Source organism: Perca fluviatilis, chromosome 12 (assembly GCF_010015445.1).
Source record: "Perca fluviatilis chromosome 12, GENO_Pfluv_1.0, whole genome shotgun sequence".
NCBI lineage: Eukaryota > Metazoa > Chordata > Actinopteri > Perciformes > Percidae > Perca > Perca fluviatilis.
In genome coordinates this window covers 23,224,849-23,241,209 of record NC_053123.1, presented here as the reverse complement: position 1 = coordinate 23,241,209, position 16,361 = coordinate 23,224,849, and the positions used below count along the sequence as shown (strand labels likewise).

The following is a 16,361-nucleotide window of genomic DNA, read 5'->3' as shown; positions in this document are numbered from 1 at the left end:
GCTTTAAAGATGTCCCCCTTTTCCGTCTGAGGCATCGACAGCTTTGAGTAATTTGGAAGCTATAGGTCAATACTAAATTAACCCATTCCTTCAACAAGTTCACACTCGACTTTTCCTGTATTAATTTAGATAATTTAATATTAAGTGTAATATAGACCAATTTCCATTATTTTGACATGGCAGGATATGATGACTGTGGAAAACTCGGCAGCTGTATTTCAAAAATTGTACGTGAAGGATATTCACAAATTGTCACGGTTGAGCACCTTTATCAATACTTATTTGGCAAAATTATAATTTTTGTTCATTTTGTGTGGATTAGGTCCCATTTAATGTGGGGTTTAATTTAATGTGTATGAAATAGGGGCCCTTAAACAAATCATAAACAGTGCACCCACTGCTCTTCTGTGTTTTATGGGTTTCCAGAAGCTCTCATTGGAGCTGGGCATATTTTATTTATGTAACTAAATCCCCGAGACAACGATTCACACACATGTGGTTATGGGTGAATTTTAGTGACTTTTAAATTATGAGAAAAAAAAAATACAGATACAAATTCATTGTGCAAATGAAAAGAAAAATGAGCAGCTGTTAATAAACAATAAACTGCTAGAGGAGCAGGAAGAACAACCAACAGTTGCAAGACTACAACACGTTATATATCAATTGTAGAAAACCTCTATTCAGTTGCTGATTATCAAGTTCATAAATCAGTTTCAACAGAGGAGCACGTGCAACAGGCCCATAACATGTAAACCCTTCCCTCTCTAACACGGTGGAAATCAATTAGCCTATAGAACATGGTCATGAGTGGGGAGATGTGGTGTTCATTACTATACTGTAAGTTTTACATGTTTATGGCCAGCTCCTGTTCAAGTTACAAACACTTTGATTGGATGATGATTTATATTTTGAGGCCAGCTTTCATAAATCGATTGGAAAGGTGTCTGAATGAAGACATATCAATGACAGATACACGTCCTGCTATTCAAACGGAGTGATCCTTCATACTGAACTTATATACAGCGTTACAAATGTCTTCCAACCTTAAATTATAACCGAAATTATAAAAACTTAAATAATGGTTAGCTCACGTGAGAATAAAAAAAAATACCTGACACCTTTTACAGGTGCTGCCAAGACAGTTTGATGTGTATAACTCACGCATAGGTCAGCCTTAACTTGTAATACATTCAAGCCAAGATACATTTATTTAGTGGGATTTTTTTTTATTGAGGCATTATGAAAAATGTCAAAGAACAAATAAGAATTTTATGACATTTTTATTGGTTTTCTCAACATTTCCCAAAATTAAATGTACAGCTTCTAAATGTAAGTGTAGTAGTCATGTTATTTATATCAACTCATGAAGAAAATGAATCATATTGATATAATAACTGCGAGAGGGAGAAACCTATCTCTCTGATGTTTTATTTTATTTTCTAATCACCATTTTACGGTATTTTATTTCTCAGTAAAATGGTTTGGCAATGCAATGCCTTTCCACAGGTGTTCCCTTTCCATTAAATATTTTAATCATAAGTCTCAGGAGCTGCATGTTTTCGAAATCTTTCTTGATAACTAAAATGTCCAAATTCCAAATAAATAAACTTTGCGCCATCACTGTTGTCCTCTTGACACATTGCACTGGCCAAATCCATCCATCCACCAGCGGGCTTTTTTTTTTTTTTTTTTTTTTTTTTTTTTTTTTTTTTTTTTTTTTTTTTTTTTTTTTTTTTTTTTTTTCTTTCAATGGCGACATCAAATCGATAGTAAGACACTTCACCAGGGATAAACTAGGCTGTATTGTTCACACAAACTGGCATTTCGGTCATCCAAATGCGCCAGGACCAGTAAACAGAAAGCCGCACAAACAGATCTGCTGGTAACTTTGTGAGTACAACTTTTTGGAGTCAACAGCGATAAAGAGAGTGAGGGGGCGGAACCCTGCTGAGCCCCTGCGCTGAACGACAGCCAATCGCTTCGTTCTCCTAACTGCCAGTCACCGAAATCCGTCCAATACCCGCAGTGCCATTTCTAAACTGTATTCCCCACTGTGTCCTCCAACTGTTGTATGTTCTGCCAATCGCTTGAGGACAGAGTGGGAAAAGGAGCAAGCAGAGTTAGAAGCCGGACAAAAGAACTTATAGACCCCTTATATACATATTTTCCTAATGTTTTAGAGAGCGTGGTGTGGTGAAAAGCAATTGCGGTGAGTGCGGATGGACTTGTCAGTGTAGTTATGGAACCCCCTTTAAGCAAGAGGAATCCGGCGATAAGATTAGCGGATTTGGCAGCGACTCAACCCCTTCCTCATCAGAATATGACAGGCTTCCCGGGGCTAGGGGGGCATCACCCTCTCTCCCACCATGCCCACCTCCACCCTGGGGAGCTGGGCAACGACCCCGGAGTGGCACTCACTCCATTTGGACCAGAGCACATGGCACAGACAAATGCTCTCAAACTTAGCCCATCTCAGCACATTCAGAGCCATCACGAAGCCCAGACCGCGGCATCATTCACTTCTGCTCAGACCACAGTTGGTTTCCCCGTGGCTCACCCCCATTCAGGCTACTCAAGCAGCAGGGACTTCATCCTCAGGAGAGAACTCTCAGCCTCTGCTATGCATGCACTTGGCGACCAGCATAGTTCCGCCTCCTCCCCTCATCACCATGGCATGTTCATCTCCCCAACAGGTGCTTATGGGCACGCGGAAAGTGGGGCCCATTCACTTTTTACTGGACTTCACGACCAGGCGTCCCCAGGTGCCCACCACCATGCCCTCAATGGGCAGATGCGCCTGGGTATACCGGGGGACATCTACGGCAGGCCAGAGCACTTCGGGCACAGGCCAGAGCACTATGGACCCTCTTCTCTCCACAGCTACAACTCCATGAACCTCAATGTGAACATCGCTTCTGCTCCTCACGGAGCGGCGGGGGCGTTTTTAAGATACATGCGGCAGCCCATAAAGCAAGAGCTAATCTGCAAATGGATTGACCAGGAGCAAAGTCAAAAAAAGCCCTGCTCTAAAACTTACAGCACCATGCACGAACTGGTCAACCACGTCACGGTGGAGCATGTCGGGGGACCGGAGCAGAGCTCCCACGTCTGTTTTTGGGAGGAATGTCCACGGGAAGGAAAGGCTTTCAAAGCGAAGTACAAACTGATAAATCACATCCGAGTTCATACGGGAGAAAAGCCCTTCCCGTGTCCTTTCCCGGGTTGTGGAAAAGTCTTCGCTCGATCGGAGAATTTAAAGATTCACAAGAGGACTCACACAGGTCAGTACTTCTAATTGTGTAATCTGAAAAATAGCACTTGATCGGAGATCGTTAGAATTTATGCGAGGAGACCTTGTGTTGTTATTCACGGACAGTGCGACCGTGCGTAATTGCGCACACAAGCGAGCAAAAAAAAGTTGCATTCAGTGACGCATTGGCACAGTGAGTGTTTCATTTCCTTTCTTAAATATAAACGTTTGTACTCGCAGAGACGCCTGCAGTAGGCGTGAGAGGATTATGGCATATGATTTGTAAAACGTGCTTACGTAGCCTACATGCAGGAAAGCGCTAGAACACGCGCAAATGTAATTATCTTCAGGCGTAGGACGTTTACGCAAAAGATATATATCGACGAGTGATGTACATGCTATACGATACCCTAACGTGCCATATTTATTTATTCGGGTTACTGTTAACCACCAGGAGTAGCTATAGGAGCACGTAAATAACCTCTGCACTACTGTCTGTCGAGAAAGAAAATCTATCCGGATATACTGCCCAACCAAAACAACTGCGTCGTGGTTAATTGTTGGTCAGAGTTGCACCATGCTGAAAGTTCAAAGCAGTGAGTTTTAGCAGGCCAACTTTCCACAACGTTAAAATCTCACGTCATGACACAGACTGAGGTCCAAGTTACACCTTCTTATTGTTTATCATTTCCAAAACGCACACTGCCCTCCAACCCACAATTTTACATATATGCACTATGCAGGCTATCATTAAAAATGTATGTTTCTCATTTAAGAGTGGCAGACACTACGGTATATAAACGGCACCTGGTGGTCTCCTGAGCCCCCCCCCCGCATACCACACATACATGTAACCTGAAGGCCTAAAGGCATGTTACACGTGTTAACACAGGGAAATGCTCTGAACAAGTGGGTGTGTAGTAGTGACTGTAGTATGTTTAGGGGATAAGCTCTAGTGAAGACGAAGCCCCAGTGGAGAAGTAAAGGCTGCTAGAATCTATGGGGAAATAATGTTCAGCTCTAGCCTTGTGATGTGTGTACAATGTAAACAACCTTCATGGAGACTTTTCCATGGCAGTTTTTGAAGGCATTCTTGCACATGACACTGACTGCATCTGTTTCTCATTTATCCCAGGAGAGAAACCTTTCAAGTGCGAGTTTGACGGCTGTGACAGAAAATTCGCCAACAGCAGCGACCGGAAGAAGCACTCTCACGTCCACACCAGCGACAAGCCTTACTACTGCAAAGTCCGTGGCTGTGACAAATCCTACACACACCCGAGCTCGCTGCGGAAGCACATGAAAGTGCACTGCAAGTCTCCGCCGCCCCCTTCCACCAACGTCAGCTACATTTCCTCCACAAATCCACTCGGAGACCCTCTTTCACCCAACTCCGAGCCGCACAGGAACCGCTCCGCGAACCTCTCCCCTCAGGTCACCAACCTCAACGAGTGGTACGTCTGCCAGGGGAGCGGAGGACCCAACCACCTCCACACCCCCTCCAGCGATGTGCCAACGTCAGATTCAGACGAGGACTCTTTCAGAAATTCAGACCCGAGGACAATGCTCTGACGCCCCGTTTACAACCACTGACTGTCCAACTTGTCATCTAGTCGACCCGTTAACGTGACTCTGTGTGTAGATCCATGCTGGCCCGTGCGCTTGGGATATTGATCAGTTATTTTCACTGTAGTATTATTAAACGACTGTGCTCAATGCAGATAATTCACTATTATTCGTGGATGCAGTGTCGGCTTAACTACCTGAGGAAGAATTTATCTGAAGGTGACCCCTGACCTTTCTTAAAATGCAGATCAAAACTGTCAAAATAAAACATTTGACACCGACATTAGAATTGAAATGAAATGTTAAAAAAACCTTGCTTCTTATTTGAAAGGACCAACCATTCTAAAGTGGGCACATTTTTGAATAGAACTTTCTCACCCCCTGCCCCCCCAAAAAAGAAGAAATATTCAAGGTTTAATTAACATGGCTTAAGACTCAACTGGTGTGCTGAAATGACATATTTCATGTGACCTCCCATAACCCCCTTGCAGTTTAATAACTCGCCTGCTATCAATCACTGTCATATTCCAGACATTTAAGGAAAAAGAATGGTACTGCTTGTAACCCCACAAATGGCAACAAATGTGTATGGACCGAATCTAGAATATGAGGCTTTTATATTTCATGTGATTTCTTTAAGATGTGGTACAAACTTTGATAAACCATTAAGGAAAAAAAAAGAAAAGAAAAGAAGAGGCAAACATGTGAGTGTCTTAAGGGTTCTCATTTACCTTTTCAGATTTATACAATACATGTGTTTGGATGAATTTTGTAATATTTAAGAACTATTTAAGACTATATTTTATGCAAAATACACAAGTGTTATGCTCGTTAAAGAGTAAAGTCCCTTGAGACCCTAAATGTCTACACTGACAGGCTTTGGCCCTGTAGGATTTGTATATATGTAATTGTACTGATGCTTGTGAATGTTGTGTAGTTTTAATTACAAAAAAAAAATGTTGTTTTGTACATTGTAATTTATTTACTGGTATCAATGTTGTACTGGAATTACAGGAACACCAAAGAATAATAATATCAGTTTTGGTGATGCATAGTACCCTGCTGATGTTTTTGTTTTTATTTTTCTTTCTCAATTTCATGTTGCTTTTCTGTTCACTTTTTTTTTTTTTGTTCTGTAAAAGAAGAAACATTTACTTGAATAGGCTGTGTAATGTGAAAAGTCCCTTTCTCGCATGCCTTTTGTAGTGATCTGTCTTTCTCTTTGAGGTGCATGGTGCCGTTGGACATGATGGATAAAAAAAATGAGATGAATCAGCTCTTGTGCAGATCTTTGATGTTCAAAATTAAATTTGCAATATAAGTTTCATGCTAAAAAAATAATAATAAAAAACAGGACATATACAGTAAATAATTAACAAGTGTGAAATGATTATGATGAATGAGTGAATTTGATTAATATGAGTTTTGGAAATTAGAGAATGACAGTGTATAAATGGACTGGTTACACATAAAGTCAGCTGGACTTTATGTAAAAATGTATTTTAGGAAGCTGTGCATTTATTGTCAAATAATGACCTTTTTACTGTGAAATGTAAATAAGAGTCAGTTAGACGTGTTCACTTTCTAACCAGACATTTCTATAAAATATTCACTGTTATCTCAGAAAAAGGCCCAACGGGCCAAGAAAGCTGATATAAACTAATCACTGAGCTAATGGGAAAAACTTATAGCCCCCTGATGGCGCTACCTCTGAAAGGCGCGACAGCACAAAGCAGCCGAGGCATGAATCATTCATGGAGAAAATAAAAGATAAAAGAAATCTGACAATAAGCAAGGCCTGGTATAGAGTGTATAAAACAAGTTTCCCCTCTTATTTCCTCCATTAAAACGCACAATCTCACTTTCAAAGAGTTGCCTGTCCAGTCTATAGAATTAAAATTGACCACCGCGAGTCCTGCACCACTTCAAAGGCTGCAGCTTCTGAGAGGAAGGCTGGCCGCTTTGACAGTCTTCATGGTGCGTTAGGATTTCTATTGCAATTGGGCAGTGAGACGCTCACATTTGAATGTGTCTGGTTGAAAAACACTAACTGCCACTAAATGAACTATAATCAAAGCTCGGGATGCACCCTCTCCAGAAATGTTTGTCAGCACAAATGCACCGTTGGCAGGTAGATGACACACAAGCTGCAGACACCCTGGTTACATTTGCCCGCTAAGATTTGGATAAATCCAAAAGAAGCAAAATACAAATTGAAACCTTGTTAGAAAACACAGACAGACAGACAGACAGACACACACACACACACACACACACACACACACACACACACACACACACACACACACACACACACACACACACACACACACACAAACACGTATTGGAAATTATTCTCAGATTCCACGCTGCATCAATTAAGACACTTGACTCAGGTCAACCTGGAGGATGTTGGGATTGTAGTCATAAAATGAAAACACTTAATCAGCACTGGAGTGCAACCAATCTCAAATACTAAGCTCATTTTACAGCCCAAGGGGAAAAAAAAAAAACTTCGGCAGCATTAGGAGGCTTTTTTTTCTTCAAAGGCAACAACTGCAAGTTTGTTCAGTTGTATTAATGAGGCTTTATCAATTTTATAGTCCGGTCCTCTAAGCATTTCTAAAAACACTTTATCTGCTGCTTCATTCAAAGTATAAGCACTTGTGGGCCTCCTCTCGTTTTGTGCGTGGACTTTTATAGGGCTCAGGGCCCAAAGAGGAGCCTGCTCTTGTATGTCCTGTTTGGAAACAAGAGCTCAATGAATGTTACAAAATAAACACGATGAAAAATAACCAGAGACAGTTCCTTCGGCATTAAAAGGAGGGAGACTTAATAAAAGGAGTGAAGCAGTCACCCTTCAGTGAGAAACGCTTTGATGTAGAACTTATTATCTGAGAAATACTTTTTGGTTGTCCTAACGACGCTGCTGAATGGGAATGGCACTCCTTTGTCAGCGATTTGTTCTCCTTTAGTGGGATGCCCGTGGAAATCACTTACATGGGCCACCTTAACATACTGCCTGCAAATCAGTAACTGGCAGAGTCAGACATGCAGACGCCACTTTGGAGAGGACAAAGCAAAAAGTCGCAGTGAAAACGCCGCTGCTTCTCAATTGCGCCCTTTAAAGGGGTGAATGATAATTTCTCAGACGAGCGTAGAACCAAAACAAATGCCGTCTTGTCAGACTTTACAAGCATTATCCATCTCCTGAATGCTGTTACCACAATGCGCAAGAAAAAGGCTTGTGAAGTGATCATTTTGGTCACAAAAGTTAAGAGGCTCTGGTTAAAAAAAAGAAAGAAAAGCACGTCATTTGATCCGAGCACCTGCGCCTGGGACGGCACTGTGCCCGGCTCACCTTGACGGCGACAGGAAAGTATTCATTTTTCTTTTATTTATTTAATTTAATTTTTTATTTCTTTTTTTGGGGGGGGGGGGTATTTTTTATTTTCAACATTGGGTTTTAGGCTATTTCTCGAACAAGAAATATCAGGCAACCAGCAACCCCCCCCCCTCCCCCCACCCGAAATCCAATATAGCAGAACAGCAGCACCTTGTGACAGCTTTGGTGGTTTTCGTTCAGTTCCTAAATATGACAAGTGAATAATAAGAATTGGGTGATAAACCTAAGTAAAGACCCCTAGAAATAAGAAATAGAGCGTGTATGTGTGTGTGTAGATAAGAGAGAGAGAGAGAGAGAGAGAGAGTAGAGTGTGTTTGACATATTTGTCCCCATTTAGTAAAGTTAAAGTCCAATAAGATTAACACTGTATTGAATAATAAGCCATGCCAATAACAGTCCCCTTCATTTTTATGTTGCCTAATGTGGACAATTAAGAAATTCCGGTCAGGTTTTTTATTGCAGCTTTTCACCTCTCCCTCTAAATACACTGCACAAATCCCCAAGACTGGACTGCTTTCATTTAGTGACACAATAGTCTGTGCACTGTTAAACTGCTGTGAAGTCAAGTAACGATCAGAAATGGGTTTTTTTCTTCTTCTTCATAAATACATTTATTGTCCAATCAGTTCTATAGGAGTGTACGTGTGTCTGTGCCACAGCAGTAGCCTACACACCTGTTTGCCTGCCCAAGTCGAAACTTTCTCACAGTGTGAAGTCTCCGTTGTTCAGATTCTCTTCTTTCTAACAAACCCACATTTAACGGCTACATACAGTATTTGCTAACCAGGCATTTTGCCAACTTTTTCCAAGCTCCCTACCTGGATACTGTCTTAAGTTTCATGATCTATTCAGAAAACATCGCAGACGCTCCAGCTGCCGTCGCACCTCTCCCCGGTTAACTCGAGACTCAACTTCGAGACTGCCCTCGGAGCTGACTTTTATTTTCTTCTAGAAGAAGCACGCGAGCAGTCTCTGCTTTTCTTCTGCTCTGCGAACACTCAGTAAAGGTTTTACAGCCCATGCACTCCATCTAGCCTGCAGGGGACAACTCGGCAGCAAGTTGAGGAGCGACTCGATACTTCTGTAGCCTATTTTTGAGGAAGGACTCGTCCAGCCCTGATTCATGGATTGCGAGAGCTGCATGGGGAAAACTCTAAATTCTTTGTCCGGTTTTACACTCCGACTGCCGGCCGTCTGCAGTGGGAAGGTCGCTGCTCTCCAGAACAACTTCAGCAGCTGTGGTTTCACCCATTAGCCCCGATGTCTTTCCCAAAGGATTGCGGGAGTTAAACATCTGACGCGCCAGGGGGGGTTACTCAACTGACCTGTACTTGGTTTTAGTTTCATAGGAACTTCATTAAATCAATTACCAAGTGAGCACATCATGATTTTTGTATTTTTAACTTCATATGTTTAGCCTATATATATATATATATATATATATATATATATATATATATATATATCAACCTATGTCTTAGTAACTTCTACAATCAAATACAACCATAACCTGCAGAGAACGCTGTGTGTTGTGAAGCAAATTGCTGTATTCTTGCTCTGACAGTGTTGTTTCTCACCTCCCGTCTCAAGCGAAGTGGCACTGAGCTATAGAATATCAGCAGTCACAACAGCTGAGCACTGTTCCTCTGTTTGTGAGACCTAATTTCAAAGTTCACAGTTTTTCCTTCAATTATTGTATAAAATAAAAAAATAGAATGTTTCAAGTCAAAGCATAACTGGAATATGTTTCTTTAAAATATCTTCAAAAACATGTGCACTCATCCTGGAATTCATTTGTGTTTTAAATGTAAAAGACATGAAATGACACAAAAGGGTGAAAAATTAATTTAAGAAAACAGAAAATACCTTACTGATCAGAAAGAAAATGAAAGACAAATTATTTGGAAAATTGCAATAGCAGGTGCCATAAGGCTGGCCTTTATATGTTTACATTTGCAATAGCACTAAGAAATGATGTGATGTTTGTGTGAGATTAAATAAATTGAAAACAAATATTTACTGAGCCAAATTGAATTATGTAAAGTATATTTCTGACATAAAAATAATGATTCAATTGTAATATTTAAAGTAGAACCATTTCCTTCTCAAAAAAGAAAATGTCCCATTGAGATGACAAATCAGTTCACCACACGTAGAGCCACAATGAAAATCTTTTTAACGAAATATTTTTCGGATGGGGTTACTTTACTGATTTTCTTTGTTGTCACATGTAGCACGGCTACTTTACAGTCATGCACTGCTATTCAGAAGAGCATGATACATCACTCAGAAACTGACATAATATCTGGTGGCTCAGTAACATCTGTGGGGGTAGAGACTTGGTGCCGGTCCAAAGCCCCATCCCAGGACTGGGAGCCACTCCAAGGCAGTAGGTGAGGAGAGCAAGGTCGTCCACGGACAACCGCATGAGCCAGGCCCTGCTACCTGGCCCTTATATAGTCCACCGGCCAGAAAATAGACACTAAAGTGCAGATAAGCGTGAGCATGCTGCCCCAGTAGTCTCTTATTGAATGACAGGGCTTTCCTAAAAGCCTCTAAATGCAGGATGTAGGCTTCGGTGTGCTTGGAAACTAGGGCTGACGGGTGGAGGGAAATGCTGAACTATATCTATCAAAGAGAAGCAGATGGACTTTTTAGTGTAGGATATTTTGATTTGTGCCTAGGGATGATACTGCTTACGAGGTACTTTAGACTGAACTAAAAGAAACAGCTTCATCTCTGGCACACGAAGAACAGTCTGTATGACTCTAACTCGGTTTCCCCTATTTTAAAGTAAGCATTTTGTATTGTTAAGGCTTTTATTTAGTATAGAGACAAATGAAAATGTCTATGATGTGAGCACTAAAACACTGCATTGCACTCCATAATATAGTATATATAATTTTCACATGTTGTTATTGACGACATGCTGACACTTATAAACTGACTTGGGACAAAAATACCAGATTGAGGCCTCTGGTGATTTCTTTATATGTAAGGAATTACTTTCACCACTACGAACCACACCAATCAAATTCAAATCCATGCATCCCCCTTCAATTCCAACCTAACATATCTCAAAAACCTATCTATGATTGATCAAAAATGATTTTAAAAGCACAGTGCCAGTCCACAATTTTAATCCACCCCCATTCCTTTGCTTCTTCTTTCTTACCATCACTTCTCCATTGTGGGCAAAGATTGCTATCAGTACCAGATTTGTGCAGAACTATCACTACTGCAACATCAGATGGCGGGCCCTGAATGCATCTGGTTTTATTTCAGAAAAGGTCAGCATTTAGAGTGAGGGAATCACAGCTGGAGAGAGGGGGCATCCTGGGAAAGGAGATAGAAGAAAAGGAAGAGGGTTATGTCCAGGTAAGGAGAAAGGGAACATGAGCTGACAAGAATCAGTCTTGGTAATAAAAAAAATAAATAAAAAAAAAGACAAACGGTCATCTGTGCCAACAGCAGATAAGGGTTTGACTCCTGCTCCGCCTATACGGACATCTTCACATAGTTGTGTTCATCATGGGCAAACTGGTGAAGTTGGTTACCAATCATCCTCAGCTTCTAGTCTCACTGTAGGAGCTCTAATCCAATGTGATAAGCCAATGCACAAGCAGTAAATGATCCAGTGTGGAGGCACCACTGCCTCCTCAGCCATGCAGAGCCTGGACCTCCCTCTGACTTCATGGAGGTGTCTGCGTGGATGCCAAACATCACAAGCCTCACACCCATTCTCTTTAACAGCCTTGGGTTTGGAAATGAAAGATATGGCTCTGGATGAGCAGAAGAAATTGTGGTGTCTGGATGTTTTCAACTGACCAGGGATAAGCCAGAAAGGATATATGGCTGGATAGGCAATGAGACTGAGATATGGGGGTCTCCATCTGACCGATTGCTTCAAAGAGATGTGGGGTTGGTCCGCTGAGGCCCCAGATGAGGCTTAAGACATAAATGATTGAATACCAAGATGACCTATGGTATTAATGGTGTCCAGGAAACAGCTCTCCATCCACTTTCCCGTCCCTTGCCTTGCTTTGTATACTGCAGAAAAGATGTTTAGCCCTTACTGGTGTTCAAGAAACTCTTCCTTAAGAAACAGAAATGTGAAACATGTTGAATCAAAGACATCACAACCCTCCACCTCATCTACGGACTTGGGCAGCGCACTTAAAAGGCTGAGCTCTTTTGCTTGCTCTGAAGATGCTGATGACAGCCATAATGTGTCTGGTTGTCCCGCAGGACACTTAGCTCTGGACTGTCCCAATCACAAGACTAATTGTATAATTAGGCCAGCTCCATTGGGGATGGGCACCTTTTGGCCCTTCCTAGACACTTGCCATAGTAAATGACAGTATATTTCACAAACTATCAAAGCTTATCCATCTTAGTGACACTAAACCTTGAGAGATGGCGATATTTTGTTAACATGACTGATAGTTTGCCCCAAATCTAAGAACTTAAGATGCAACCCTCAAGGCGCATTTAACACATAATTATGAATGTCCAGTGTTGACATTAACTAATTTATTTAGTTTTAATATTATTATTATTTTTATTTAATTATTAACTTTTTTGTTACATTTTATAGCAGACATTTGAACATAACTGCTGTCTAGATTGTGAGAAGACCAGCCAGCAGATTATGTATTCATCAGTTCAGAAGTGAATTTGGTCCTGAGGAGAGATGCAACGGCCCCTCCCCTGCACAAACACGGAGAGTCCTTATTTCCCTACTACGGCCCCTGCTTAGATTTTCAGCATCACCATGCACATCATTATCGTTGTCAAAAGTTGTGCGCGGAGTATGAACTCTCAGTGATGGGGGCTGTGGCAGGCGCTGCCCGGGGGGAGCCAGGAAGAGAAAGGGGGCGGGGGGGGGGGTGACGCGCAGGTGTCGGTGCTTCAATTCTGACCGGCCGTGGCGAGGTCAGGACACCTCTCCATCCAGGAGGGCCCCATAGGTGCCCTCATTACGCAGGCCCCTGTAGCATCGAGCGGCGTGCGCATGGAGAGGAGAGGTGCGACTTCTTACGCTCAAAGTCTACCTCTCCCACCTGGCCTCTGTCTGTCTGTCACAGCTCCTATAGAGAAGACTCCCAATATGAATTATAATAAGCATAATAACAACCTTGTGGTTGCAGGAACACTGAAAGGGTATAGGTAATGGCGCATTATTAGAGCCAGTTAGGCAAGCACCAGTTTCATAACGCGGATGAGATGTCATATAAACAGAGCAGTAAACTGAGTCATCACTTAAAAAGTTAGTTATTCATGAGCTAATCCTCCTCTGAGCTGGTTTCTTTCGAACTGTAACGCTCCAATAATCGAACATTTGCAATCGTTGCTATACTGTGTATCTCTTCGTCATATTTTATGATGCATGGCCGGAAAGTATGTTAGACGAATGAAGTTTCACTAAACTTCCCCGCTGCACACTGTGACCGAGATTCAAAGGGCAAGTGGTGCTTCATTAACCGTATCCCCATTTACTTTAGATCCCCCCTGAGTCTCAGAGAGAGCGGATTAATGTCAATTACCTGTCATTTTGCAACACCTACAATATGTTATGTCGGCTTGGGCTTTATGGAACCATGTCGCCTTTTCCTCAGAAACGCTTTCTAATTACGAATTTGTGACAATTCCAAAAAAAGAACAGACTGCAACTTTACATGCCAGTTGGAATTTAATTTCTTGTATTTTAAGGGTTTTAAAATGCTGTTGTTTTGTGAGCTTCAGTGGGAATTTTAACTCGAAATGTTGTTTACCATAACGGTTATTTATCCCAGAAGTTGCTCGGAACACTTTTGTATGTTTCTATGTGGGAGAGTGTTTGGGGGGGGCGGGGATTTAAAACTAAGGATTGAATGTTATCTGTCATTTTTATAACAGGCGCAGGCCTAATCTGCCTAAACCATTTAAACATACGACTAATTAGGCACACTGTAATTGAACAAAAAAAAAAAGAGTATAATTGTTTCCTCAATCCCAATTAGCAGGCTGTTTGGATTACAACACGTTTTTAACTATTTAACAAGAGAATGAATACAGCTGGGATGATTTCTTATGTTTCCATAAAGTACAGTCTTCTCTGATACAAACTAATAACTGTCACCAGCTCAGCGGACGTGATTTCCCTTTAAAGAGCTGAAAGAATGGACTGCTATGCATGATGAACTGTGCTAAACAAAAAGCCAGAGTACTGCACAAAGAAAACACCATCCAGCTCGAGGACCAATGAGGGGTTTCTTTCACTTTTCAATCACTCCTAGTCGTGCCCGGGATTAAGAGAGGGCTCTTGACTCGCTCTCTTTCACACAAAACCAAGAGTGCTTGTCAGCAACTTGAGGGAAAAAAAGAAGAGAATAATACGTGAGTCCAGGGTTATCGTGTTTAATTGGATTAGATGGTGTCATGTGGAAGTCCGGAGCATGACAAACAAATGCTAGACGGCGAGACGGCTGGGATACATACATCCTTGTCCCGCTTGGATAATATTTAGGCCTATAATGGGGGGGGAAAAAATGTTTTAAAAAATATTTTGTTTGCGATTTTGTTTAGATAGAAAATTACTGATAATTACCCCCAAATCATTTATAGAAATAGTGCCTGTCTTGTTGTCCCTCCACAAAAAAAGTGCAACACGCTGAGGCTGAGAGCTGTGGCACTGGAGAGGTTTGTATTGTCGGGATTGTGTTGTTGGCTGTGTGCTGCGCTCATCTGTGCGTCAAGCAGCGGCAGCAATAACAAGGTGCGCGCAGCTGCCTGTGCAGGTGCGCGGCCTCCACCTGCTCAACGGCACGCAGAGAGAGAGAGAGAGAGAGAGAGAGATAGGGAGAGAGAGAAGGGGGGCGAGGTGGAGAGGGGGACGGTGCAGATCAAAAGCTTGGTTTTCGATTGTGCAGAGAAATGGGAAATTATCATCTATTCTATCAACCTTTAAATTCGCAAAAGACAGTTGACAATACTTCTAACGAGGCAAATACCTTGAAGAAGAACAGCATACGTTTCATATTTTGGTTATACACTTTAAACACCCTGTGATTAACCAGTAAGGCCTGCATCAAAGGTTCTGAATGCACCCGAAAAATTAATGGTGTTTCGCATCATTTTGTCCACAAACATCTGAATCGCCAAAAAAATAAATAAATGGGACGTTCGATACAGCCAAAGTGAAACGTTTATGGAAGATGCTCAGATATCGATACCGTCCAGGTAAACACTGCAGAACAAAGAGAGCAGAGCTGGGTCAGACGTGCATCAGTGCGCACTCGTGTACCAGATATTTGCTTGAAAAGTTACAATGTTTCCCAGTCGAATATGTATATGTGCCGATATGAGAATTTGTTTCCGAGAATGTTTCATCACATTTCAATAGGAGAAAAGTATGGAACCCATCACTCATTTGGCACAGGCTTAACGTTGTACTGCCTAATTAGGTGCTCGAGGCAGGTGTGAGATCTGATCTCCGTTCATGTCTGTATGGCCACAGACCTCCGCAGACATGTTCATTTTATGAGGTGCTGTTACTTTGTTTTCTCCCTTAAACTGTCTGTGTCGGTCGCGTAAACTTTCTATTGGTCTGTCTTGTCTGGTGCGTTCCGGGCCAACAAAGAACAACAAAACAAACAAACAAGGCTCAAGTGCAGGTAGGTGTGTAATCATTTTAATGATTGTATTTTAAATTGAAGTACGTTAATTGTGACATAAATGCGTGCGTTTAACGCCAAAATCGCCTTTAGACATCCATCCATCCCCTTTAATTTAAGCTGTGAATCAGAAATAAATACATTCTGACATACATGACATGTTTTTGTTTGTACTCTAACAACGTGCAGATATGCTGCTGTCACCCACGCGATATAAAGTGGGAAATAAGAAACTTGTTCTGCAGTGAAGTTTAAGTCAGACATTTAAGGGAACTTGAGAGAGTTGAGATATGACGGCAGATGGACTTTTGAGGTACAAAACGAAAAAGTTGTAGGGACTTTTTGTCGCTCTGTAACGAGTCTCATTTCCATGCCAGCCCCCCCCCCTTCCTCACTCCTGGCAACAGCAGACAAAGCGGGCGGGTTTTAGTGGTCTCCGCCGGGGCCGCGCAGCCTTTGATCTGAGCCCGTTAAGGAGAAG

The 16,361-nt window shown here is 41.8% G+C and overlaps 1 protein-coding gene across 1 annotated transcript; it reads left to right on the top strand.

The window, feature by feature from the left end:
• The first annotated feature begins 2,064 nt into the window (after nucleotides 1-2,064).
• zic5 (zic family member 5 (odd-paired homolog, Drosophila)) lies at nucleotides 2,065-6,188 on the top strand. Its single transcript, XM_039819169.1, has 2 exons — nucleotides 2,065-3,284; nucleotides 4,389-6,188. Exons 1-2 carry the CDS (start codon nucleotides 2,243-2,245, stop codon nucleotides 4,823-4,825), a joined length of 1,479 nt encoding a protein of 492 aa, XP_039675103.1. The 5' UTR covers nucleotides 2,065-2,242; the 3' UTR covers nucleotides 4,826-6,188.
• The last annotated feature ends 10,173 nt before the right edge of the window (nucleotides 6,189-16,361 follow it).